General features: G+C 36.3%; 2 protein-coding genes across 2 annotated transcripts; one reads left to right on the top strand and one right to left on the bottom strand.

The window, feature by feature from the left end:
• Positions 1–2575: 2575 nt before the first annotated feature.
• LOC148776912 (olfactory receptor 4K13) lies at positions 2576–3514 on the bottom strand. Its single transcript, XM_088840416.1, has one exon. It carries the CDS (start codon positions 3512–3514, stop codon positions 2576–2578), a length of 939 nt encoding a protein of 312 aa, XP_088696542.1.
• A 21094-nt stretch (positions 3515–24608) lies between these two features.
• On the top strand, positions 24609–25583 carry LOC129562868 (olfactory receptor 4K13-like). The gene has a single exon (XM_088840415.1). It carries the CDS (start codon positions 24609–24611, stop codon positions 25539–25541), a length of 933 nt encoding a protein of 310 aa, XP_088696541.1. The 3' UTR covers positions 25542–25583.
• The last annotated feature ends 1941 nt before the right edge of the window (positions 25584–27524 follow it).

The raw sequence follows: 27524 nt of genomic DNA, 5'->3' as shown, positions 1-27524 counted from the left end.
TTTCCAAATCTGCTCCTAGAAGGCAGGTTATAATCCCTGACTCAGGTTTAACACCAAGAGCAGAAAGAGCACTCATAAGTGTGTGAGCAACTCTGAAAGGGCAAAACTATGAGGACCTCATGCTCAGTCTCCTTTTTAAACCTTAATGATCTATAAAGCATGCTTCATACCAAGAGGAATAGTGAGTGAGTGGTATAGGGAAGGAAGTGCAAAAAGAGAGAAGTCTTGCTAATATCAAGATGAATGTTTCTGTATTATGTCGATGGCAAGCAGAATTGCGAGAGAGGGAAAATATTATTCCTCCTAATAACAACAGTTTACAAATTTCACATAACGAAGTGAAAGGAGGATAAATTATATTAAAAATAATGATGTGGAAAAATATGCAACTGTTTGGGGGAAAAACTTGAGTAGTTAGTGGTTTTACTCTGCGATGGCATAAAAAAATACATAACAAATAATTTAAATTACAAATTTTTGGCCACAACCATCAATCAGTAATGCGCTTGTAGAAACAAGACTGTAGACTATTCTAAATCTATGATGCATTTCTACAAGATGTGCTCAGAGAAAAGATATATCTAGCCAGATAGAATTCAGTATGCATGTACATTGTTTTATCCAGAAACTAGTTTTTCGGTATAAAACAACTAAGGTTGATGTGATGTGCCTTTTATGTAGAAATGACCTATTGATGTGTTGCTGCCATAGTATTTAATGTTTTATTTTCTGCGTCATAGCTATGATAAATTCCAAACATGTGATGATTCTCTTTTATTGTGTGCTGCAGTTAAAAGACAATGGGCATCTCTTCCCATAACCAGTTGCCATAAATTTCCTTTTGCCTTTTATTCAGTTCCAGGCTTAGTTGCTTAGATGGCAAAGAGGAATATCATAGATAGAGCTGAAATGGAGAAGGCAAACTTGGAATAAGAACAGTACAATGTACTATTTGGGGCAGGAGAATCTATGCTTTCTTTTTCCTTCTCTTTTAATTTCCATATCATATAGTTTTGAATGCCAAGGAGTCCCTTAGGTCTTCTTTTATAAGATAAGACTGCATTTGACCTAACTCTCTACCTCAGCTCTTGCTATCAAACTCCATGTCCCAGCTCAAAAAAATTATGTGTGCTTCCTCCAAGGTGTCCTATTTCTTGCTTCCCTGTGTTCTCCTATACAGCTCCCTTTCTCAGCATGTCTTTCTTCTCTATCCAACCAATGCTTACTCCAATTATTGCCTTCTCCTGGAAGACTTCCTTGAACCTGTTCTGATTTAGATGTCGCTCCTCTGCATCTCGACAGCACGCTGTGCATCCTTTAATATAGTGCTTTCATGACACAACACAACTGCAAATTTCGTTCACTCTCTCCATCCTTAGGCCATGCTCCTTACAGTCCTAGATATATCTTCCAGGATTTTGCAGCCTAACTAAATAGATGCAGAATGGTTGGAGGCACTGTGGTAAGTAGGTAATTAAAAATTAATACATACTGACTAGGGATTATCTACAAAATGCAGCTCTCTAGCAAGGTAGTTAGCCAGGCCCTTAGCTAAACAACTATGTGAAGTGTCATCTGTGTGCATATTCCAAACGCAGAATACCATTGTAATGACAGCAGCTATTATAGCAGCAATAATCATATACTTTACAAGGTTTCAGTTCAGTTCAGTTTAGTCGCTCAGTTGTGTCCGACTCTTTGCAACCCCTGAATCACAGCATGCCAGGCCTTCCTGTCCATCACCAACTCCCGGAGTTTGCTCAAACTCATGTGCATCGAGTTGGTGATGCCATCCAACCATCTCATTCTCTGTCATCCCCTTTTCCTCCTGCCCCCAATTCCTCCCAGCATGAGAGTCTTTTCCAGTGAGTCAACTCGTCGCATGAGGTGGCCAAAGTATTGCAGTTTCAGCTTTAGCATCAGTCCTTCCAGTGAACCACCCAGGATTGATCTCCTTTAGAATGGACTGATTGGATCTCCTTGCAGTTTAAGGGGCTCTCAAGAGTCTTCTCCAACACTACAGTTCAAAAGCTTAAAGACCTGCTAAAATAGTAAATACTTTGGCCACTTCATGCGACGAGTTGACTCACTGGAAAAGACTCTGATGATGGGAGGGGTTGGGGGCAGGAGGAGACGGGGACAACAGAGAATGAGATGGCTGGATGGCATCACCAACTCGATGGACATGAGTTTGAGTGAACTCCAGAGTTGGTGATGGACAGGGAGGCCTGGCGTGCTGTGATTCATGGGGTCGCAAAGAGTTGGACACACCGGAGCGACTGAACTGAACTAACTGAACTGAAAATAGTAAAAGAAACATTCGAGGAAGTTTTTCTAGATAAAGAAACTAAGCTGCAGAGAATTTATTCATTTTGTTCAAATTTGCATGAGAGAAAGTGGTGAAGGTGGGATTTCAACGCACACCTGCCAGACTGTAGATATTATGCATTTAAACATTAAGGGTGACAATAGGGAGGCTTCCTTTTTAACAATCACACATACTGTTTTACAGAACTTGAAATGCATTTAAAGTGCATTCCTAAATAATGTCCAAACAACTCTTCAGCGGTGTCATCTACAAAGCGTGCTTTGAATTTGTATGTCGAGTCTTTATCTTCCAAATGGCTGCTTTTACCTCTTGATTCCTTAATGTATAAATAATAGGATTTAAGAGAGGTGTGAAAATCGTATAAAACACAGAAAGAATTTTGTCTATGGAATATCTGCTGAAGGGCCATACATAAATAAAGACACAAGGGGCAAAGAACAGAGTCACTACTGTGATGTGTGCTGAGAGAGTGGAGAAAGCCTTAGAGGAAGCACTGCCAGTGTGGTGCCTGACAGAGTAAATAATTACCGTGTAGGAGACAAGCAGGAGGAGGAAGCAGACCAGGGACAGGAGGCCGCTGTCAGCAATGACCAGGAGTTGGAGCACATAGGTGTCCTCGCAGGCGAGTTTGAGCACAAGGGGTAGGTCACAGAAAAAGCTGTCCACAACATTGGGACCACAGAAGGGCAAATTCAACATGAAAGCCATTTGACTAGACGAGTGCACAAATCCAACTGCGTAAGAGGATAGCAGTAGCCCAGTGAGCACTCGTGGGCTCATGATGGTCATGTAATGGAGGGGTTTGCAAATGGCAACATATCTGTCTATTGCCATGGCTACAAGCAACATCATCTCACTCCCACCTAGGAGGTGCATGAAGAACATCTGAGAATAACATCCCCACCAGGAGATGGTCTTCCGGTCTCGGAGGAAATCTACAATCATCTTAGGGGTAGCAAAAGAAGCCAGGATCATATCAATACAGGAGAGATTGATAAGCAGAAAATACATTGGTGTGTGAAGGCATGAGTCAAAGATCACAGTGACTAAGATGAGGAGGTTTCCCAACACAATCCCTCCATAGACCACAGAGAATCCCAGAAAGAATAAAATCTGAAGATTCTGAGATTTGGAAAGTCCCAGCAAAATGAACTCAGATACCACTGAATGGTTTGTCTTTTCCATGTCATCCACTTGTCTGGTTGTCTACTTAATCCTGTAATAATCAAAATGAGTAAGAATAAGGAGTAGGAAAATTATGCTTACATAAGGGTGGTTTATGCTGATGACCAACTTCACTATTTAGATAGGGTATTTGAATTTATAAGCACCTTCTACTTTTGGGAATTTTTGTTGGTCAGTGATTTACTAAAAGGTCCAGAGAAGTATCCAAATAAGGGTAGAATTCAGAATATACATTTCTGAAAAACAAAAATAAAAATAGTTATGAAACCACAAAATTATGAAACCTCAATTTTATAAGGCTGTGAACTTGGAATTAGAAGGTTTCAATACAACACCTAGCAGAGCCATTCATTGAGCAACATAGAATAAGCCATTTTCCTTTTGGTGGTCAAGTTTCCGTCTCTATAAAATAAAAAAATTAGACTACAAGGCACTAAACGCCTCTTCGTGCTATAAAGATAACCATGCATTAGATAATTATGGTGGGTTTTATATCAACAGAGTAATATTGAAATTTTTAATCTGGAAATTAGAAATGTAGACAATATACCCATGATTCACAAGAACTATATTTTGGAATATATTCTGGTAAAGAACTATGAATTAAAACATAAATTAAGGTTTAAACATATGCTTTTAGTTCCTGAGAAATCTACCTTTATTTTTCCATGCTCCATTCCATGCTCCAGTGCAACAATGTCTCACAGCTTAACTAGTGGTGGTCATTACACATTTTTAAAAAATATATAAATATACAACTTATTCACTCAAAATTTAACTGTATTCACATCAGATGCCTACTTTAGAATTCTGGGCAAAAAGTACAAAAGGTGAAAAAAATCCACAGCCAAATGTAGCTGATTTTATTTCATTTCTGGTTTGTATTCATTTATTTGTATTTTGTTTGCTTATTGCTGTATAGAGGACCACTGGTTGTTTCTCGCAAGTATATCTGTAACAGGCTTCAAAATAACTGAGAAAGTTTGAGGCAACTAGCTTATACAAATTTTGCAGTAAAATCACCTAATTAAGCCCATGCTTATTGCAAAACTGATTTGACTAGCTTTGCTTTTTAAAAATTGCTTTCCAGTTCAGTCGCTCAGTCATGTCCAAATCTTTGCGAATATCATGGACTGCTGCACACCAGGTTCCATGTCCATCACCAATTCTGAGTTTACACAAACTCATGTCAATTGAGTCAGTGATGACATCCAACCATCTCATCCTCTGTTGTCCCCTTCTACTCCCACCTTCAATCTACCCCCGCATCAGGGTCTTTTCCAGTGAGTCAGTTCTTCGCATCAAGTGACCAGCTTCAGTATCAGTCCTTCCAATGAATATTCAGGACTGATTTCCTTTAGGATGGACTGGTTGGATCTCCTTGAAGTCCAAAGGACTCTCAAGAGTCTTCAACACCACACAGTTCAAAAGCATCAATTCTTCAGTGCTCAGCCTTCTTTATGGTCCAACTGTCATATCCATACATGACCACTGGAAAAACCATAGCCTTGACTAGACGGACCTTGATTGGCAAAGTAATGTCTCTGCTTTTTTGGAGAATCTCAGGGATGGGGGAGCCTGGTGGGCTGCCGTCTGTGGGGTCGCACAGAGTCGGACATGACGGAAGCGACTTAGCAGCAGCAGGTAGGCCATAGCTTTTCTTCCAAGGAGCAAGCATCTTTTATGGCTGCAATCACCATCTGCAGTGATTTTGGAGCCCCCCAAAATAAAGTCTCTCACCGTTTCCATTGTTTCCCTATCTATTTGCCATGAAGTGATAGGACCGGATGCCATGACCTTAGGTTTTTGAGTGTTGAGTTTTAAGCCAGCTTTTTCACCCTCCTCTTTCATCCTCATAAAGAAGCTCTTTAGTTCCTCTTCACTTTCTGCCTTAAGGGTGATGTTATCTGCATATCTGAGGTTATTGATATTCTCCCAGAAATCTTGATTTCAGCTTGTTCTTCATCCAGCCCAGCGTTTCTCATGATGTACTCTATATATAAGGTACTCCTTTCCCAATTTGGAACCAGTCCATTGTTCCATGTCCAGTTCTAACTGTTGCTTCTTGATCTGCAAGCGGATTTCTCAGAAGGCAGGTAAGATGGCCTGGTATTCTCATCTCCTTAAGGATTTTCAAGTTTGTTGTGATCCACATAGTCAAACACTTTAGCATAGTCATAAACGATTTCTAAATTACCTGTTTTTATAAATCTCCTTCAGTAAATAAAATATAGTCTTTCTTTTTGCCCCATTGATACCCAGCAGACAGGGAGAAATATTTTCATGTGAAGGTGCCTTCTGTGAATGGGGATATCCATGCATCTCCAAGCCTCTATCCCATCAATTTCCTACAATTTACTCTCCCAATCATCAAAAACAGAAAGAAAAAGCATCATAATGGTGTATATTCAGTTTCTTCAAAACAACTTCATAGTATTAATACATTTTCCAAATGAGGCTGCATTTTTCACTATATGAACATATCTTTTGGCCAGTTTCCTACTCTGAGAAATATGAATTGACATAAAGTACTAAATCACATCAAGTTTGTAAAGGTATTCATTTCCATGTCTAGAAAGTTTATAGCTCCTTTCGGCTACAGTCTAGTATTTTAAGGATCCCTTACAGTGATCCTTTTTAAAATCTAATTTTTGAAACTTCATTTAAAGAGAACAGGACAGTTCTCTCAAGAAACACATAAAGTAATTTATACACATTTTAGCATCTGTGCATGACACTTAAATATCTGTTGAAAGAATGGTTGAATAAGTGAATTATGCAGTATATATTCAGGATCTAGATTAAAATTAGTTATAGAGCAAAGTCAATAGAAATTGGAAATTTTAATCATATGTCAAATTGAATGTTGAATCTTTTAAAACAGAAACAATCACCATTTTAAAATATTTGTTAAAAATATAGTTTTCCTTTAGATTACTTTTTAAAAAGTAAAAGTAGCTTATACTAATGGGGAAAAAATACCATGTCACACATAACAGGATCACTAACTGTAAGCCATTTGTATCCTAGATAGCATTCAAAAAAAATAATAACATACTAGTATAGTGTTTGTGTGTGTGTTATGTATATTAGTGTATATATTTATAAGACAACAAGTGTTCATGCTACACGCATAGTTATTTCCCTTGGGTTTTTCACTTAAAAATTAAAGATATGTTCATATGAGTGCACAAAAATTATAAACTTTTTGCAGCTATACAGAATTTGATTTTACATCAATAGATGATGCATATATAATCACCCCACAAATGCAGTTGATTTTAGGATTTTAACATTTCCCATAAAAATTCTGTTTTCATCATATCATTGTTTTCTTAAAAACTTATATAAATTTCTAACTATATTATGAGTCCCCAAATGTACTTAGGTCTTCATAGTCAGCCCTTCACCAACCAATCCAATACTATTTTCTAGTATTGAAAAAATTCAACATCTCTTTCAGCAGAAACTTCATGGCATTCTACATTCTTCACGCATTTTTTTTCCCCCATCCTTGCTTGTTTTCTCCTTCTTAGCTACACAAATTCCTTTGTCGTATAACCAAACCCTTCAGAGCGCATTAAGGCCTCTCTTATACACAATAAAAACCCTCCATAAATTTGAAACTCATGATAATTTCCACTGCATTTATTATCCATTTCATGCATCCTATAACTTAACTATTTCCCATATACATCACATATGTTACATGTATTAAATCTCAGTCTTCTAAAGGAGCACTAGAACAAGAGTTGTTTAAGTTGCTAAGTCATGTCCGACTCCTTAGTTACCTTATGGACTAGAGCCCACCAGTCTCCTCTGTCCATGGGATTTCTGAGGCAAAAACACTGTAGTGGGCTGCCATTTACTTCTCCAGGGGATCTTGCAGACACAGGGGTTCAACCTGCATTGCCCACATTGGCAGGCAAATTCTTCACCACTGAGCCACCAGGGAAGCCCAGAATAAGAATTCAGTTCAGTTCAGTTGCTCAGTCATGTCCCACTCTTTGTGACCCCATGAACTGCAGCACGCCAGGCCTCCCTGTCCATCACCAACTCCCGGAGTTTACCCAAACTCATATCCATTGAGTTGGTGATGCCATCCAACCATCTCATCCTCTGTCATCCCCTTCTCCTCCTGCCCTCAGTCTTTCCCAGCATCAGGGTCTTTTCAAATGAGTCAGTTCTTTGCATCAGGTGGCCAAAGTGTTGGAGTTTCAGCTTCAACATCAGTCCTTCCAATGAGCATCCAGGACTGATCTCCTTCAGGATGGACTGGTTGGATCTCCCTGCAGTCCAAGGACTCTCAAGAGTCTTCTCCAACACCACAGTTCAAAAGCATCAATTCTTTGGCGATCAGCTTTCTTTATAGTCCAACTCTCACATCCATACATGACTACTGGAAAAACCACAGCCTTGACTAGGCGGAACTTTGTTGGCAAAGCATTACTTTGCTTTTTAATATGCTATGTAGGTTGGTCATAACTTTCCTTCCAAGGAGTAAGCATCTTTTAATTTCATGGCTGCAATAGCCATCTGCAGTGATTTTGGAGCCCCCCAAAATAAAGTCAGCCACTGTTTGTACTGTTTCCCCATCTATTTGCCATGAAATGATGGGACCAGATGCCTTGATCTTAGTTTTCTGAATGTTGAGTTTTAAGCCAACTTTTTCACTCTCCTCTTTCACTTTCATCAAGGGGCTCTTTCGTTCTTCTTTAATTCTTCTAATAAGAATTAGGCACAATTTATTTCAACACTAGGTATCTCTGACTTCTAGGGTTAAATTGCTAGTGTGTTTTCCTTCCCAAATAAGGAATTTTTAAGGTACTTGAAAATATACAAATTATTTCTCATAATACTAATACAGCTTATGAAAGCCATCAATAAAGCTGTTGAATGAGTGAAAGCATATAGATATTTAAAAAGAAAAAATTCTAAAAATTTTTTGATATTTTTAGGGTAATATTTCTAAAAATACATAACTAATAATTTTTACAACCAAAGGATTTTTCTACTTTTATTTCTTTCTGTTTTTGTAGTGTTACACTAATCTATGATTTTCCTTTAAAGAACATTTTTATATATAGGTTTTTAATCCAAAACCTTACACATATACATACAGAAAGCACACATACACACATACACACACACTCATACACTCACCCACACATACTCCTAAGGGTATGGAGAAGGCAGAAGACAGAGAAAAGAATCTCTTTTGTTTTCAAAAGGATCATTTTGATTGTCTGCCTGTCATCTTCCCTTTCTGCAAAAGCAAAGTCCTTAACTTCCCTTTGTTAGATGAAAAACTTTCAGATTATTCTAAAATGGTTGAGGATAAAGATGGATATATGAAATCCTGAAATTAACATTTTAATTCTAATGCTCAAACAGTAAAAAATCTTCCTGTAATGCGAGAGAGTTGGGTTCATTCCCTGGGTTGGGAAGATCCCCAGGAGGAGAGCATGGCAACCCACTCTAGTGTTCTTGCCTGGAAAACCCCTGTGGACAGAGGAGCCTAGCAGGCTACAGTTCACGGGGTCACAAAGAGTCGGACGTGACTGAGTGACTAAGTACAGCACATAGACTCATGTGCAGGAAGTACGACTGAACTAAGTTTTAGAATTTGAAATTTACTCATAGAAGATTATAGTCATTAAAATCCGATAAGAAAAGGACAAACTGTGGTTGATTACCTAGTGCTTTAGGGTTTCCCAGGTGATGCTAGTGGTAAAGAATCCGCTTGCCAATGCAGAAAACATAAGGTCCCAGTTTCGATCCCTGAGTCAGGAAGATCCCCTAGTGAAGGCAATGGCTACCCACTCCAGTATTTTTGCCTGGAGAATCCCAAGGACAGAGCAACCTGGAAGGCTACAGTCCATGGAGTCACAAAGAATTGGACATGACTGAAGCAACTTAGCATGCACCTAGTGCTTTATCTAGAAAGAATAAAATGTTCAAGTATTAGAGAACAGATAAAAGATTTATTCTATTTAAAGTTTATATTTTTAATATTTGTAATCTTAATAAAAATGTTAAGTAAAAGTGAATATTCTTAGGTCAGATTTGCCAATTTAGCTGACTTATTTTTCTTTAAAAACAGAATAGGATAAACTGATGTGTTAGATGTGGTAGGTGGATAAGCACAAGAGAATAACACATTTCTTGGAAAACAAGAGGGAAGTTTCCATTCACCCAGTTACTGTTTTCAATAAGCACTGTTTGGCATAGTTCGCCATAAAATTTTTGTTGGTAATAACATTGACATGATAAAGTTTGACATGGACGCTGTTTAGCAGATTGAAAATAAAATCACTTGAGTTGTATCAAAGTATACTCAATCATATAATGTTCTTCATGTTGTCACACACATATGAGACTATGCTATATTTGTATGACAACTAGAGTAATAATGCCTCCTAGAATTCAATAATTGTATCACATTGTTCAGCTTCTAAATGACTTTTCACATCTGATTCTACCTATGGACAATGTGATTATAAGCCAGTATCCAGGAATGTTTCTGTATTGTCTTAATCTACATTAAAACTGACTCCATGACTTACCAACTGTACAGAGTGCTTCAGAACATCGCTTGACTCCGGGCACACTGAAACCTGAACAGTGTCTCATTTCAAAATAATTGCATTATTCCTAAAATAGTGACACATGTGAATATTCATTTTCCTAGGGAAAAAGGGATCATAAATATTGAGAGGGTGATAATAAAAAAAGGATATATTTTGAGACCTAACAATACCCAACTCATGATCAAATACCAATGGGAATTATTAAAGATGCTATACTGTTTTCCCTTAATTACAATAGTAGTAAACATTCTTTTCTAGTATCACATAATTATAGAAATTGATATGCTTTACTTATGGACAACAGATAAGAGGGCAATATAAAACCACTTTCAAGTCTGGTGTATTCAAATTATGAAAATTTACTTGAAGAGTACTAAAAGGCATCAAATGCAAAATATATCTAAAGTTTACTGTAAACTAACTTTAGTTTTTTTTTTAATGTATAATGTATTTTAAATAGAACTGGGCCTATTAAAATACAAGACTTGAAAAGATAATGTTAGGTAATTATATTTCCCTCTATTTCCTCATTTCCACCCCCCAGTTTTAAGAAAATTTTCCTGTGGACTATTTCCTTTTACTCTCATATTCAACTGAAAAGTACATTTTCCCATTAATATTAGCAGACTTCTGTGTCTGTATCCACTCCTATTCAAAGTAAGATATGCTTTGAATTGCCTGTTTCAGTTTTCAGTAAGACCAATACTCTAAGAATGATGAGAACTGTGAATACCACGTAATTCAATGTTTCTTGGATAATTTTTGTATATTAATAAAAAAATGCCTTTCTTGACCAGAGGAATTGCATTCATATGAAGTACCCTGATAGACTCTGCAATGTTATAAATCTTTACTTGTATTCATGGTGGTTGCTTTTATAAGAGGCTAAGCAGATTTAAGAGCTGAATAGGTGTCAATTCTATTGAATATCTGTTTTTATACCACTGGGGTTTCAGGAGTGAATCCAATACAATCCATTTTCTGATTTTGTGCAGGTTTGCCATCAGAGAAATTTGCCTAAACTCATCTTCAGATTATTTTCCCCATGGGCACCGAGTTCAGTTCAGAGAAGTGGCTTCAGCAGCTGTGTATGAGAGAAATATGCACATCTATTTTTTGTTTGATGTTCCCATGTCAATGTATTTCATGACTCCAAGTAGCTGTTTCTAAGAATTCTAAGTCATCTGAAAGAACTTGCAGATGCATTCCAGTTTCCTGGATCTAGGTTTTGTTTTGTTTTTTTTCTCAAGAGATTTCTACATGACCTTTTAAATCTTCCTCAAAGTTCCCAAGAAAGTATCCATGACCAAGTTCTCAAAATAAGAGTGGTTTTATTTTCCAATTATCTGAAGCCCATGTACTTGACCACATAGGAAGAACACTGGTTTAAGAGACTATCAATGTCTGAAGATATCACTGTGACTATGAACAGAATTCCTATTGCAATACTAACATGGGATACTTGGCACATTTGTCATACAGATTTCCCTTTTTCAACATTTTTATTGCTTATTGGGACTGATTCTGGCTGATTAATAATGCAAAGAGCAACATGGCCTTCATTCTGGAAAGCCCATCGCTAAAAACGAGCCCCAAACGCCTGTTTGGTTTGACCAGGAAAGAATCAAATGGCTTAGACTGGGTTTTCCAAGTTAGTAACTACTAGACAGACACGATTATTTTAGATAACCTCTGTTTCATTTTTCTTTTCTTCTTTTTTCCTTTCTTCCTTCTTTCTTTCCTTCCTCTTTCTGTCATACTCTCTTCCTCTGTTTCATTTCTGTGGTTTCTTTAGAGTATGTAATATGTAACTTTAAATTACATAACTTTTCCAGTCCTGGCCACAGGACTGGAAAACGTCAGTTTTCATTCCAACCCCAAAGAAAAGCAATGCCAAAGAATGTTCAAACTACCACACAGTTGCACTCATCTCACATGCTAGCAAAGTAATGATCAAAATTCTCCAAGTCAGGCTTCAACAGTACATGGACCGAGAACTTTCAGACGTTCAAGTTGGATTTAGAAAAGGCAGAGGAACCAGAGATCAAATTGCCAACATCCGTTGGATCATTAAAAAAGCAAGAGAGTTCCAGAAAAACATTTATTTCTGCTTTATTGAACCGTGTCGATCACAAGAAACTGTGGAAAATTCTTCAAGAGATGGAAACACTAGATGACCTCACCTGCCTCCTGAGAAATCAGTATGTCATTCAAGAAGCAACAGTTAGAACCAAACATGGAACAACAGACTGGTTCCAAATTGGAAAAAGCCTTAGTCTTTCAGCTGTGTCTGACTCTTTGTGATCGCATGGACTATAGCCTGCCAAGCTCCTCTGTCCATGGGGTTTTCCAGGCAAGAATACTGGAGTGGGTTGCCATTTCCTTTTCTAGGGAATCTTCCCAACCCAGGAAACTAATTTGGGCCTCTTGCATTGCAGGCAGAGTCTTTAATGTCTGACCGACCAAGGAAGCCCTCCAAATTTGTAAAGGAGTACATCAAAGCTGTATATTTAACTTTATATGCAGAGTACATCACATGAAATGCCAGGCTGGGTGAAGCACAAGCTGGAATCAAGATTGCTGAGAGAAATATCAATAACCTCTGATACACAGATGACACCACCCTTATGGCAGAAATTAACTAAAGAGCCTCTTTATGAGGGTGAAAGAGGAGAGTGAAAAAGCTGGCTTAAAACTCAACATTCAAAAAACTAAGATCGTGGCATCCAGTCCCATCATTTCAGGGCAAATAGGGAAACAATGGAAACAGTGAGAGACTTTATTTTCGTGGGCTCCAAAAATCACTGCAGATGGTGACTGCAGCCTTGAAATTGAAAAACATTTGCTCCTTGGAAGAAGACCTACCTAGACCACATATTAAAAAGCAGAGACATTACTTGGCCAACCAAAGTCTGTCTAGTCAAAGCTATAGTTTTTCCAGTAGTCATGTATGGATGTGACAGTTGACCATAGAGAAGGCTGAGTGCTGAAAATTGGATGCTTTTGAACTGTGGTGTTGGAGAAGACTCTTGAGAGTCCCTTGCACTTCCAGGAGATCAAGCCAGTGAATCCTAAAGGAAATCTGTCCTGAATATTCATTGGAAAGACTGATGCTGAAGCTAAAATTTCAATACTTTGGCCACCGGATGTGAAGAACTGACTCATTGGAAAAGACCCTGACTGGGAAAGACTGAAGGCAGGAGGAGAAGGGGACGACAGAGGGTGAGATGGTTGGATGTTGGTTGGATGTCATCACCAACTCAATGGACAAGAGTTTGAGCAAGCTCTGGGAGTTGGTGATGAACAGGGAAGCCTGGTGTGCTTCAGTCCATGGGGTTGTAAAGAGTCAGGCATGACTGAGTGACTGAACTGAACTGAACTTTAAATTGTCACTTTCTGATTTCTGTCAACTTAAATACTCACAACCTAAAAGGTGAGAGCTTTTTTTTTTTTCCAGTGAGGATTTTTAGAACTTCAAACCTAGAAGACAGCATCTAAAATGACCCTGAGAGAACTGCTCCAAGGAGTTGAAGGGAAGAACCAGGTTATATAAAATTTTTTCAACAAAAGGCACATAGTCTGAACAACAAAATATTGTTGTTACTTAAAGAAAACTGGATAACTCAAGTTAAGGAATTTAGTTCTTTTCCATGTATGGGAAGATGCAAGAGTTTGGGCTCACTGAAATCATCCCATTTATTTGCACCTGAGCTGTGTAGGACCAGTATCTTGTGTCGGTCACATCCTGAGTTTCCTTGTGGCTCAATGTAGGGAGTGGCTATAATCTGATGGCTTCAATATGGCAGGTATTCTTCTCCTTCCGAGTTCCCTCAGAGCTTACCAGCTCACCATGGTGGTGGCTGCAATTGCTAATGTCTGTAACATCTTTGTTTACTGATATGGCAAGAAAAGTTCTATTTCTCATACCTCCAGATAATTATAACATTTCATTAAATAAATGTAAGAAACTTCTTTATGCACTTTCTCTTCTATGAACTATTGTCATATTCAAATTTTATTTGTACATAAATAAATGTAAAAATTTTCATTACAACTTCATTTAACATATTTATATAAGCATCAGGTTGCTAAGAATTCTTTAATCTTTTGTATGCTTTAAAAAGTCTTGATTTCAACTTTAAGTTTTAAAGGTAGCTTTATTGTAGGTTCAAAGGTCTTCTTGATCATTTTAAGATATTTAGCAGCATTCCTTCTTCTATCCATTAAATTCCAGTAGCAGCCCCCACATGTGACATCCAACCAGGTCCCCAGATAATGCCAAATGTCCCTTCATGGAGATTCCCACTGATATGTGACATCCAATCATTAGCTAATAAAAATTCAAAGAAGTAAGATATGATCTATATGATCAAGAGATACATATTCAGAAATGATTTAGATGAATAAGCTTTTAAAATTAAAAATTTTGAAATAGACATTATATAAATAAATCAAGAATTTAAAGGAAAATATGAACATGAGAGAAAAAAATGAAGATATGAAATAAATAACCAAATGGAATTGGGGGGTGGTATCACCTTACTTATTTAACTTATATGCAGAGTACATCATGAGGAACGCTGGGCTGGAAGAAGCACAAGCTGGAATCAAGATTGCTGGGAGAAATATCAATAACCTCAGATATGCAGATGACACTACCCTTATGGCAGAAAGTGAAGAGGAACTCAAAAGCCTCTTGATGAAAGTGAAAGAGGAGAGTGAAAAGGTTGGCTTGAAGCTCAACCTTCAGAAAACAAAGATCATGGCATCTGGTCCCATCACTTCATGGGAAATAGATGGAAAAACAGTGGAAACAGTGTCAGACTTTATTTTTTGGGCTCCAAAATCACTGCAGATGCTGATTCCAGCCATGAAATTAAAAGACGCTTACTCCTTGGAAGGAAAGTTATGACCAACCTAAATAGTATATTAAAAAGCAGAGACATTACTTTGCCAACCAAGGTCTGTCTAGTCAAGGCAATGGTTTTTCCCGTGGTCATGTATGGATGTGAGAGTTGGACTGTGAAGAAAGCTGATCGCCGAAAAATCGATGCTTTTGAACTGTGGTGTTGGAGAAGACTCTTGAGAGTCCCTTATACTGCAAGGAGATCCAACCAGTCCATTCTAAAGGAGATCAATCCTGGGTGTTCATTGGAGGGACTGATGCTAAAGCTGAAACTGCAATACTTTGGCCACTTCATGCAACGAGTTGACTCACTGGAAAAGACTCTGATGCTGGGAAAGGTTGGGGCGGGAGGAGAAGGGGACGACAGAGAATGAGATGGCTGGATGGCATCACCAACTCTGTGGACATAAGTTTGAGTGAACTCCGGGAGTTGGTGATGGACAGGGAGGCCTGGCGTGCTGTGATTCATGGGGTCGCGGAGAGTCGGACACGACTGAGCGACTGAACTGAACTGAACTGAACTGAAAACAAAGGTCCGTCTAGTCAAGTCTATGGTTTTTCCCGTGGTCATGTATGGATGCGAGAGTTGGACTGTGAAGAAAGCTGATCACCGAAGAATTGACGCTTTTGAACTGTGGTGTTGGAGAAGACTCTTGAGAGTCCCTTGGACTGCAAGGAGATCCAACCAGTCCATTCTAAAAGAGATCAATCCTGGGTGTTCATTGGAAGGACTGATGCTAAAGATGAAACTGCAATACTTTGGCCACCTCATGCGACGAGTTGACTCACTGGAAAAGACTCTGATGCTGGGAAAGGTTGGGGGCGGGAGGAGAAGGGAACGACAAAGAATGAGATGGCTGGATGGCATCACCGATTCTGTGGACATGAGTTTGAGTGAACTCCGGGAGTTGGTGATGGACAGGGAGGCCTGGCGTGCTGTGATTCATGGGGTCACAGAAAGTCGGACACGACTGAGCCACTGAACTGAACTGAACTGAAAATATAATACAGAAACTGAAAAATTCCATTTGGGAAACAAAGGAAAAATAAAACACTTGGATAGAAAATAGAAATCATCTAAGCTAAACCAGAAACAGAACAAAATTGGAGAAAAACTTACAAGAGCCTCTATAACCTATGAAAAATATCACATAATATACCACATGTAGTACCGGAGTCAGGGATGGAAGAAAGAAATATCTAAAGACATAATGTTTAAAAAAATCTAAATTTAATGAAAAGTATGCTGGGCTGGATGTGTTAAAAGATGGAAACAAGACTGCCAGGAGAAATATCAACAACATCAGATAGGTGGATGATACCACTCTAATGGCAGAAAGTGAAGAGGAACTAAAGAGATTCTTGATGTGAGTGAAGGAGGAGTGTGAAAAATCCAGCTTAAAACTCAATATTAAAAATCTAAGATCATGGCATCCAGTCTCATCACTTCATGGCAAAGAGAAGGGGAAAAAGCAGTGACAGATTTCCTCTTTTTGGGCTCTGAGATCACTGTGGTTGGTGGCCACAGCCATGATATTAGAAGACGATTGCTTCTTGGCAGGAAAGCTATGACAAAACTAGACAGTGTGTTACAAAACAAAGACATCACTTTGCTGACAAAGGTCCATATAGTCAAGGCTATGGTCTTTCCAGTAGTCATGTCCAGATGTGAGAGTTGGACCATAAAGAAGGCAGAGTGCCAAAGAATTGATGCTTTCAAACTGTGGTGCTGGAGAAGACTCTTTAGAGGCCCTTGGAAAGCAAGGAGATCAAACCAGTTGATCTTTAAGGAAATCAACACTGAATACACTTTGGAAGGTTTGATGCTGAAGAAGAAGAAACTTTGGCCACCTGATGCGAACAGTTGACTCATTGGAAAAGACCCTTATGCTGGGAAAGACTGAAGGCAGAAGGAGAATAGGGTGACAGAGGATGAGATGGTTGGATGGCACCACTGATTCGGTGGACATGGTGAGGGATAGGGAAGCCTGGTGCGCTGCAGTCTATGGGGTTGCGAAGAATCAGACGTGATTTGATGACTGAATAACAACAATGAACCCACAGATCAAAGAACAAAATGAGGTTGATGAACTCTTTCAATTTTTGTCTGTCTCTCCTTCAATTCTCAGTGATAATCCTGCTGGGTAGAGTATTCTAGGTTTATTTTTTTCTCCTTCAGCAATTTATATCATGTCATTCCCTTCCAGACTGCAAAGTTTCTGCAGAAAATTCAGCCGATAGTCTGATAGGGATTCTTTGGTATATGACTCTTTGGTTTTTCTCTTGCCCCCTTTAGAATTCTCTATCTTTAATTTTTGTCATTTTAGTTATGATATGACTTGGTGTGGGTCTCTTCAGGTTCTTCTTGATTAGGATTCTCTGTGATGAATATCTGAATATTTATCTTCTGCCTGAATATCTGTCTCCTTTTTTAGTCTCAGGAATTTTTTAGGCATAAATTCATCAACACTGAACACTCTGCTTGACAAAAGCAGTGTTCACTCTACTGGGGGGTTGTGCTGGAGGTAGAGGGGCCAGACTGGGTGACTGGCATGGGCAAAGGTACATGTTGGGGTACTTTCTGGAAACCAGCCAGAGCCCAAGGCAGTTTCAACCTGCTTCCTCTTCCTTGTTCCTGGGAATAAGAAAGATGTACATGCCCTTCACCAGTGGGTCTGGGTTTCTCACAGTCCTCTATAAGTTCCACTGGTTTTCAAATCAGCTAATGGGACTCATCTTCCTAGTGTTACACTCCAGGGCTGGGGTGTCAAATATGTGATTTGAACTGCTCACTCCCCAGGGAGGATCTCCAAACCCCTTTTCTTCTATGTGCCCTCTGATGGGTTGTGAGTCCTGAACTGATCTCAGTTCTTCCCTTCCTACCCAATTCTGTGTGTATCTTTCTTACAAACAAGAGTCTTTCTGCCAGTTTCAAAGTTGTTTTCAGTGAGAATTGCTCCACATGTAGATGTTTTTGATGTGTTTCTGGGGAGAGGTGCAATAAGCATCCTCCTGTTCTACCATCATCTCTGTCTACTCCAAGTTATTTCACTTAAAACATTTGGAAATTTTTTCATTAGTGAAACAAATGTTCCTTGTGTTTCTTTTTTAAAGGGATTATTTTAAATTATGGTTTTAATCTCTTTGATACACAGCATGTACATTTTCTTTCTTCTCTTGCCAGTAGTATAATTTGTGGTTTCAAGATTTGCTTGTTTCATTTAAGTTGTCCATTCACAAGATTTGGGCAAAAAGAGTTAAATAGGTATTTCACAAAAGGGAATATTCAAATAGATAATAATCATATGAAAAGGTATTCCTTATTACTAGTAATCAGGGAAATGTACATATAACCACAATTAGTATTGCTATGTACATAAGAACATAGCTTTAAATTAAAAAAGGTTGAGAATATCAAAGTCTGTGAAGGATATGGAACCTCTAGAATTCTTGTACACTTCTGGTGGGAGGATAAATTGGTGAAACAACATCGGAAACTGGCAGTTTCTAAAAGACATGCCTACCTAGGAGCCAGTAATTTCACTGCAAGGTATACACCTAAAGAGAAAGAAATGATCATGTCCAAAAGAAATGTACAAGAATGCTTATAGCAGATTTGGGAATAACACATTAACCCTTTAACAGGTATGTTATTTTCTTAAGAGTATCTAAACTATGAATACGTGAAGTAATCAATATGTGAAACTGTCAATATAGAGGCAGAAAAGAAGTACTTTTGGATATTATTAACCAGGTTTTTCACTGAAATCACAATATAATTCAACAAAATAATTGGTTGCATAGGCCATTTATTGACATAAACATTGGCAGTCAAATGTGAGAAATAAATTAGCTGCTGTTTGACATGGAAGAAATAAAAAAACAGTAAATCTCTTTAATTTTAACCAAATTTTAACCAGTTTGAACTCTTCTGGAACAATGCAGTTATGGGGGAGCTTGCAAATCCAAGAGGAACTAATTACAGAGGAAAATAGAAAGGTATCAGAGGAATGTGACTCTTAGGAATAAGTTATTTCCAATATTTCCAATTAAATTTGTTCTCTTGACTTTTATTCAGATAATAGGATTAAAGAAAGAGATGTTTATGGCTAGGAAAGTATTTTTTTTTGAAGAAATTTTCTATAATAAAGTAAATTATAATTAATCTTGTTTCTTATATTTATAAATCCTTCTTACTTTGTATTTTTGAAAATTCAATTTTATCTACACTTTATATAGACACAGTTTTTATATCCATGTCTGCTTTTTGAAATGTGGATGTATTGTTTTGTTGGCAAAGCCTTATTTTTGTCCCTTGTTATTGGGAAAAACTACACACTAATGAGAGAATTTGAATACTCTAGCTTGCCAAATACATGTCCTTTAAATTGCTGAGGGAATTCAGTTATAAGATGCCAGATTTTCCCAAGGTCAATAATTGACACATTTTTCATGCTGTCTTGTACATTTTCAAGTAAAATTCTCCTTTATTAGAATTTGCACATACAGAAAGAAGATTAAAGAAAGTGGGAGCAAGTGAAAAAAAAATTCTAGAAGAATCTCAGTGATTTTCAGCCACAACTCTCAAAGCAGGTACAAGGTATGGAGAAAAAAACTAAAGACATTTTTATGTTTGAATACATTAAATAAAATATTTATTCAAACATCTTTAATTTTAAAAATTAAATATCTTTATTACAAAATATTTGTGATGTATCAAGATATATGGGAAAATATAACCAGAAATCTAATTCTACCATCCAACTAAATCACCAAAACTTTGCTGTGTATGATCTCAAGCTATATTTTTATGGAAATTAATTTCTTTTTTCCACAGGTTCAAACATCACATATATTTTCCTAAACATTTTATACTTCACTTTGTCCTAATTTTTTTACATGGCTCTTGATATTGTCCTGTTGACTCATAAAAAATTGCTATTAAGGGCATGTAAATTGACTGTTTCTCTCCAGTTTAGTTCTTGCCTCTTACAATCTTTTTTATGTTTTTGATATAATAGAGAGTTTACTCATCCTCACTGAATAAAATCTATTCACCTTTATTTTTGCCTTTTACATGATCCTAACTCAATATTATAAAATAACAAAAGAATATATTTACTTATAGGTTTATCTTGATCTTACCCAATATTAATACAAAAGAGTATATATATTCACATATATTTATGTCAGTATTTTATTTTTGAAATTATTGTCGAAATATTTTAAATATTTGAATTTATTTTTCTTTAAGATATGTAGCTAACCAGCCATATTTATTCTCAAATAACTGTAAATTTATCCTTAAGAACATATTCTTAATCTACGACTATTTTTAAATTCTCAGGTTTCTTACAGTCACTTCATTACTCCATCTAATGTTATGAAACTAAAATATCATTGTATTACTCTGCTCTGTAATACATTTTAATATCAGATTTCATTGTCCTTCACTTCAAAAATTTTTCTCATTATTCACAGAGGAAATTTTGGAAAGGCTGAAGGGTAAGGGGACAGAGATATCGTCCTGACTTGAAGTTTCCTTGTCAAAGTTGATATACAACTTAGAATATGTTTCCAATTCTGGCTAGGTATGATTGATTGCCAAATCCATAATTACCAACTTAGAGTTGCCACTGCAACTCTAAATGCTTTAGGCAGTAGATGATAAACTGGCACAGCAAGTTAATATCACAAGTTTCAGGTTACTTATGGATAATTTTAAATATTCCATTATGCTGCTGCTGCTGCTAAGTCGCTTCAGTCGTGTCCGACTATAGCTGTGTGTAAAATAAATGACTCTCTGATTCAAAGCTTTTGGTAGACAAATGCCAACTACATTTTTGAGAGCACTTATCCAGGACTAGACTCTAATTCAATTTTATTAAATTGTACAGAATTTGAACTTATAAAATTTAGAATCTTTATTAAACTTTATATGTTAATATGCCAGAGGTAGGCAGTCTTGGCAGTTTAGTGAACTGATAGTTCTCCGAAATTTGTTTGAAATATTTCATTAAAATATTGCAGCAATTTAAAATATAACATTTACAAATTTAATATGTCATATGTTTTTCCAGATCAGCACACATACATTTCCATTTTAAAATAATCCCACAAATAGTGGAATTTTGAGGAGCTTCTTGATTTTTGGTTATTAAAGACAAAAAGCATGCAATTATGTTTCTTTGAACACTTAGCCTATAAATCCCACAAGTGGAGGTTCTCCATTAAACTGTCGTAAAACCTTTAAATCTAAGATATAGTGCCAACTCCCCCTCCCAAAAAATATATAGGGCCAAAATAAAAAAGAGAATTATTAAACTCTATCTCACATTCTGTCAAAATTAAATTTATTTTTAAATGTGATAAGTAAAATTACATATTTTGCTATAAATTGCATTTCCTTAATTATCAATAAAGTTCAGAAGGGTTTTTTAAAGATATTTGAAGTTCTACTTCTGTGAATTGCTAATCCATATGGTTTTTCCACTTTTCCACTGTTTCTTTAACCTTTTCTTACTAATCAAAGTTCTTAGTTTGAAACAGTTCTTAGTTTCATTTGTTGAAAGTATATTCTCATCTCTTTATGATCACTTTTTTATTTTTTACATTTAGTAAAGTCAAATATACTAGTCCATATCTTCCTAGAATTTAGTTTTTGCATCATATTTTTAATGAGCTATTTTGAATGGGTTAAAACATGCACCTATGTTTGCTTTTACTGTTTTCATAGCTGTATTTTTCTAATCTAAATCTTTTACATTTCTGAGATTTATTTTCAAAAGAGAAGTGAAATTAGAGGTTTGATCTTGCCATTCCTGATTGCTAAGTAGTTGCCCCATTATCATTTACTATTTCCCTTACTGATCCCAAAATCTATCTCTATTATATATCTCATTTACCTATGTGTTTGTGTCTAGGTGTGGACAATACAATTGACTCTGAACACATCCTGGAGAAGGAAATGGCAACCCACTCCAGTACTCTTGCCTGGAGAATTCCATGGACAGAGGAGCCTGGTGAGCTATTTATGGTCCATGGGATCACAGTCAGACATGACTGAGCTACTAACTTGAACACATGGGGAGATTAGGGGCACCAACCTTCCAATACAGTGGAACTAAACAATTATATAATACTGTAGTATTTATTATTGGAAAAAAATCTGCATATGCACAGTTCAAACCCTTGTTATTCAACGGTCAACTGTAGTTTTGTTTCATTTTTCTGTCTCATTCTTTCCGCTCTGGGTCCTTACTCTCTGAAATCTGTAATTTGTGGAATAAACAGTGTATGAAGACAAACACCGCTATGTCACATGGCAGAGTCATATGTGAAAAGTATGATTTAGTGGAAAAACTTATAAGTAAAAATTTAGCAAAATTCCTTCTTTTCTCATCATTTCTTGGGAAGCTGGGTTATTGCTGCATGTAGACTTAGAATGCGTCCTAGGAAAGTTATCTCATCCACTGCCTGGTCTACTTTATAATCAGGCAAACCTGAGAACAAACTGGAAGAAAAGATTAAAATATCAAATCTTTAAAGTTAAGCAATATTAATTTTGAAGCCAAATTTTTAGGAGAATATGACTAAGCCAACTAATGGTATTTATTGATACTGTGGAATTCTGACATTAGAAATGTCCTCTTTCCCAAAACAGAGCCACCAGCATCAGCTACTTATTACATACTGGCTCATCAGTAAACAGTTATATTTGTTTCTCCACAAATGTGCTTTACTATGTCATCTGTTGTTGTCATTTCTGATATTTCACTTGTTTCTTTGGTTTATTTTTACATCCTTGAACCAAAATCAAACTGTCTTATATGGCTTTATAAGTAGGTTTTGGCAGTATAAATTTAGCTTTGTTCTTCAAAACAGCCTTGGCTCATCTTGACCTTTTGTAATTCAATATACATTTTAGAATTAACATGTCAATTTTCCAAAAACTCCTACTTGAATTCAGATTGGGAGTATATGAATATATATATGAACTTAAAGATAATTGGCATATTTTACAATTTATGAATCCAATATTTATTAGATGCTTATTTTGTTGTCACTTGTAAATTATGTTACTTGCCTAACTCTTTAATTTTGTTAATTATATAAAGTGAGTTTCTAGTATTGAACCATTTTTGCATTCCTACAATAAAATCAGGTGGTGAGAATGAGAGCTAAAAAAATACCAATATTTGTGCAAAGTAGTATTTATATAAATCTTTATTGAGAAATTTGCATTATTTGATTAGTTGAAAATGACTAGTAATTGTGCTTCTGGTAATGTAATCTTGAAAAAATTTTTTACATGTAAATGGATATGTACGAGTATATTGTACAATTTTAGAATATCAGTTTGTCAGTAAAAATAAAATCATTTGCAAAATGTTGTTATGACAGGATATCACGTAATCATTTTCATGTCATACATAAACTAGATGATAAGTGAACTTTACCTCTGCCAGTATTTTTTATTTTCTTTAAAAATTTGATGCAAAATGATAAAAATGCACATACTTGTTAATTCTTAAAACAGGATGATCTTTATTATAGTATTTTTTACTTTTCCGAATTCTTAAAATATTTAAAAATATTTTCCTTTGCCCAGCTAGAAACTCTTCCGTTTTTTGTTTTTTTTTAGATCTCTTAACAATGTGTTGTGTTACTATCTCTTCTTAGATACCTGGTATATATTCCTTGTTATTTTGTTTCAAAAATTCTGGCTAGCATTATACATGGTATAAGTGGATGTCATTCTACAAAGGTCTGCTTTACACATCCAGAGCAATATGGATGTGTTTCCTGATAAACAGATTTCCTTTTGTTTATCAGGGATCTACAAGCCAGCAGCAAGCATCCATTTAGGCTATCACTGCACTGTACTTCACAATCTGCTAAATTCATAGGCCCAAAGGAAATCAGGGCCTGTGGGAGAAGACTCAAATATTTGGACACTTCTTCCGTCTCAGAAAAAAATAAGACGAGAAGCTATCTCAGTTTGCCAGCATAGATTCATTTGTCTCAAAGACTCATCATGTTTATTATCTCTGTTCATCTAACTTTCAGCCGCAAATACAGAATGACTTCTAGATTGTTGATGCTCTATATTCCAGTTACTCAGTTTCATTTCTCTTGGTCCTGTTTATAATTAGAAAACCACTTGGCCTTTCTTTCACTTACATGACCCTTACTATTATTAGAGTTCAAGATGGTAGACCTTATTTTTTGTCTATGGAGGATGAATAAACCTATTTCTCAAAATCTAAAAACGTGGCAAGGAGCTTGAATATTCTCTCACCAGCTGAGATAATCACTTTTCTTATAATTAGCCCAAATATGAGTTACATATTGATAGTTTCAATTTTCTTCAAACATCTTGGTTTATGGTAGATATTCCTCATAATTTTTATTAATAAATTGTGTCTATCTCTTTCAAAAAGCTGGATTTAGTGTTGATTCTTTTTTATCCTTTTTAAGCATTTCAGTGAATTTTAGGGAAAAAAAGTTAAGTGACTATGCACTTATCTTTCAAGTTTAACTAACAGACTTTCTATTTTGATTTTGTTTTAGGTAACATATGCCAACAGCCAAACAAATGGAAAAACAAAATCACTCTGTAGTGGCTGAATTTATTTTGCTGGGACTCACAGAGTTTCATGAGTTACAGATTTTCTTTTTTTTCTTTTTTACCATTATTTACATAGCCATTTTATTATGTAACCTCATTATTATCTTGGTAGTGAAACTGGACCCTCCATTACAGTCTCCAATGTACTTCCTACTGGTCAACCTGTCCTTTATTGATATGTCTCTGGCTTCCTTTGCTACTCCTAAAATGATTGGTGACTTAATTAGTAAAAATAAGGCCATTTCTTATGAAGGATGCATGGCCCAGATTTTTTTCCTTCACCTTTTAGGTGGAAGTGAGATGATGTTGCTTGTAGCCATGGCAATTGATAGATTAATTGCCATATGCAAAAATTACAAAAATATTATGAGCCACCATATTTGCATCAGACTTGCACTTTTCTCCTGGATTACTGGGTTTGTGCACTCTGTTAGCCAAATGGTTTTTATAGTGACTTTACTATTCTGTGGCCCCAATGTTGTAGATAGTTTTTTTTGTGACCTGCCTCAGGTGATCAAGCTTGCCTGCACTGACACCTATGTCTTAGACTTATTAGTCATCGCATTTAGTGGACTACTTTCTTTGTTCTGTTTCACATTTCTGTTCATTTCCTATAGCATCATCCTGATAACTGTCCATCATCACTCCTCCAGTGGATATTCCAAGGCCATGTCCACTCTTTCAACCCACATCACCGTGGTGGTACTATTCTTTGGACCTTGCCTCTTTATCTATATATGGCCATTCAGCCATGTTTTCATAGATAAGATCTTCTCTGTGTTTTATACAATTTTTACTCCCCTTTTAAATCCAATCATTTACTCATTTAGGAATAAAGACATGAAGAAAGCAATAATAAAAATAAAGTCCAAGAATGTGAGTTCCAGATCAGCCTTTTAACTTAAATATTACAATCATCAAAGGCATCATCGTTGTTGTTATTGTAATCATCATCCAGAGATACAGGTATAAGATTTTACACTGAACATAAGTCATATTTTGGGAAATTATTACTTTTCCTTACACAAGCATATATGCAACAAAGCATTATGAATTGTACATCTAAGTGCAAATCATTCCAATATATTATCATTCATTTATGTTGCAATTTTAAATTTTTCTATAAATTCTTAGATTTTAAAATACTGTTTGTTGAGTTCTAACCATGTCTAAGGCATTTTGCATGCATTTTCTCTTAACCTCACACAATGAAAATAGAGAATATTATTTATATTTATCACCAGAAACTGCACATTAAAAATTTAACAAACTTGTCACAAAAATTGTTAAGTACTAGACCTAGAATCAGATCCTACATGTAACTACAAAATCTATGCTGTTATAAGTAAAATATTTTTATCTAAACTTTAATTAGTATTCATACATGTTTGCTTCCTGTCCTCTCCCTTACATGTCATAGTCCCAATAATTAAATCTTCCCAACAAAAGGTTAAAGTGATTTTCCCTTGATCTGAAAGTGAAAAGAAGCCAACAATTTCTGTTTCCTTATGCCTCTGATTCAATAAAAAGAGTTTATTAAAATAGCCTTGCCTGGAGAATCCCAGGGATGGGGCAGCCTGGTGGGCTTCTGTCTATGGGGTCACACAGAGTCGGACACGACTGAAGTGACTTAGCAGCAGCAGCAGCAAGAAGGTTGACCCATTGAGCAAGGTGTACTAGTACTACTGATAGACAGCAGGGTAGGAAAAATCATGTTTGAAACCCATGTGATTCTCTATGGTGCCTCACAGTATGTGCATATCAAGCAGATTCATGTCAATGTATGGCAAAACCAATACAATGCTGCCGACTCTGTGTGACCCCATAGACGGAAGCCCACCAGGCTCCCCCGTCCCTGGGATTCTCCAGGCAAGAACACTGGAGTGGGTTGCCATTTCCTTCTCCAATGTGTGAAAGTGAAAAGTGAAAGTGAAGTCGCTCAGTCGTGTCCGACCCATAGTGACCCCAAGGACTGCAGCTTACCAGGCTCCTCCATCCATGGGATTTTCCAGGCAAGAGTACTTGAGTGGCTTGCCATTGCCTTCTCCAACCAATACAATAATGTAAAGTAATTAGCCTCCAATTAAAATAAATAAATTTTAAAAAATAATAAAATTTCTTTTTTCTTAAAAAAAAAAGAAAATCACACAACCTAGTACAAATTAGAATTTGATTCACTCCACCAAGTAAAGAATCACCATCATTGGAGATCTTGGATGAAGACAAAAGAAGAATGCAATTGGTAGTAAAAGAAGATAGACATAAATAAATACTACAATAGTTTAGTAGAATGATGATTATAGAAACTAAGACTGTTTCTTCCTAAAATATTTATGGTCATTGTATATGTATAGTATTTGCTGACAAATTTCAATTTTTTTTGGTTGTTCATTATCAAGTAGTTGTTGGAGGTTAACTTTAGAATTTTGTCTCTAGGATATGGGATATTCATGTGGGATTATGACTAAATTAGAGGAAATAATAATACCACACTGAGATGTACATAGTAACCTATAGAATTTCGTCTTTCCATTTGGAGAAAAGAGGGTGACTGTCTTAATTTGTATACATCTTTAGGCTAAGACAACTGTTGTTCCTTGGCAGTTTAAATAAAGATAGAATGAGAGTATTAAACATTTGAGAAGAGAGAAGGCATGTATCGAGAATCACAGAATTTTACCCTGACCAGTAACTTAGGGTGCATATTTAATCAAGAATAAAGGATATTATATAAATAAATTGAGTTAGAATTCATAGTTGAAACAAAAGAGAAGCCTGAATTAAGCAGTTATTTTAAAATGTTATTCAAACCCATGGTTTTAAGGAGGGTGCATGCATTTTAAACTAACTGTAATCATCTAATTAGGTACAAAAAGATGAGAA

The sequence above is a fragment of the Moschus berezovskii genome, chromosome 9 (assembly GCF_049115385.1).
Source record: "Moschus berezovskii isolate FMDL1 chromosome 9, NW_MosBer_1.0, whole genome shotgun sequence".
Taxonomy (NCBI): domain Eukaryota; kingdom Metazoa; phylum Chordata; class Mammalia; order Artiodactyla; family Moschidae; genus Moschus; species Moschus berezovskii.
Note: the sequence above shows the minus strand (reverse complement) of the source record. Positions and strands in the feature narration are given on the sequence as shown.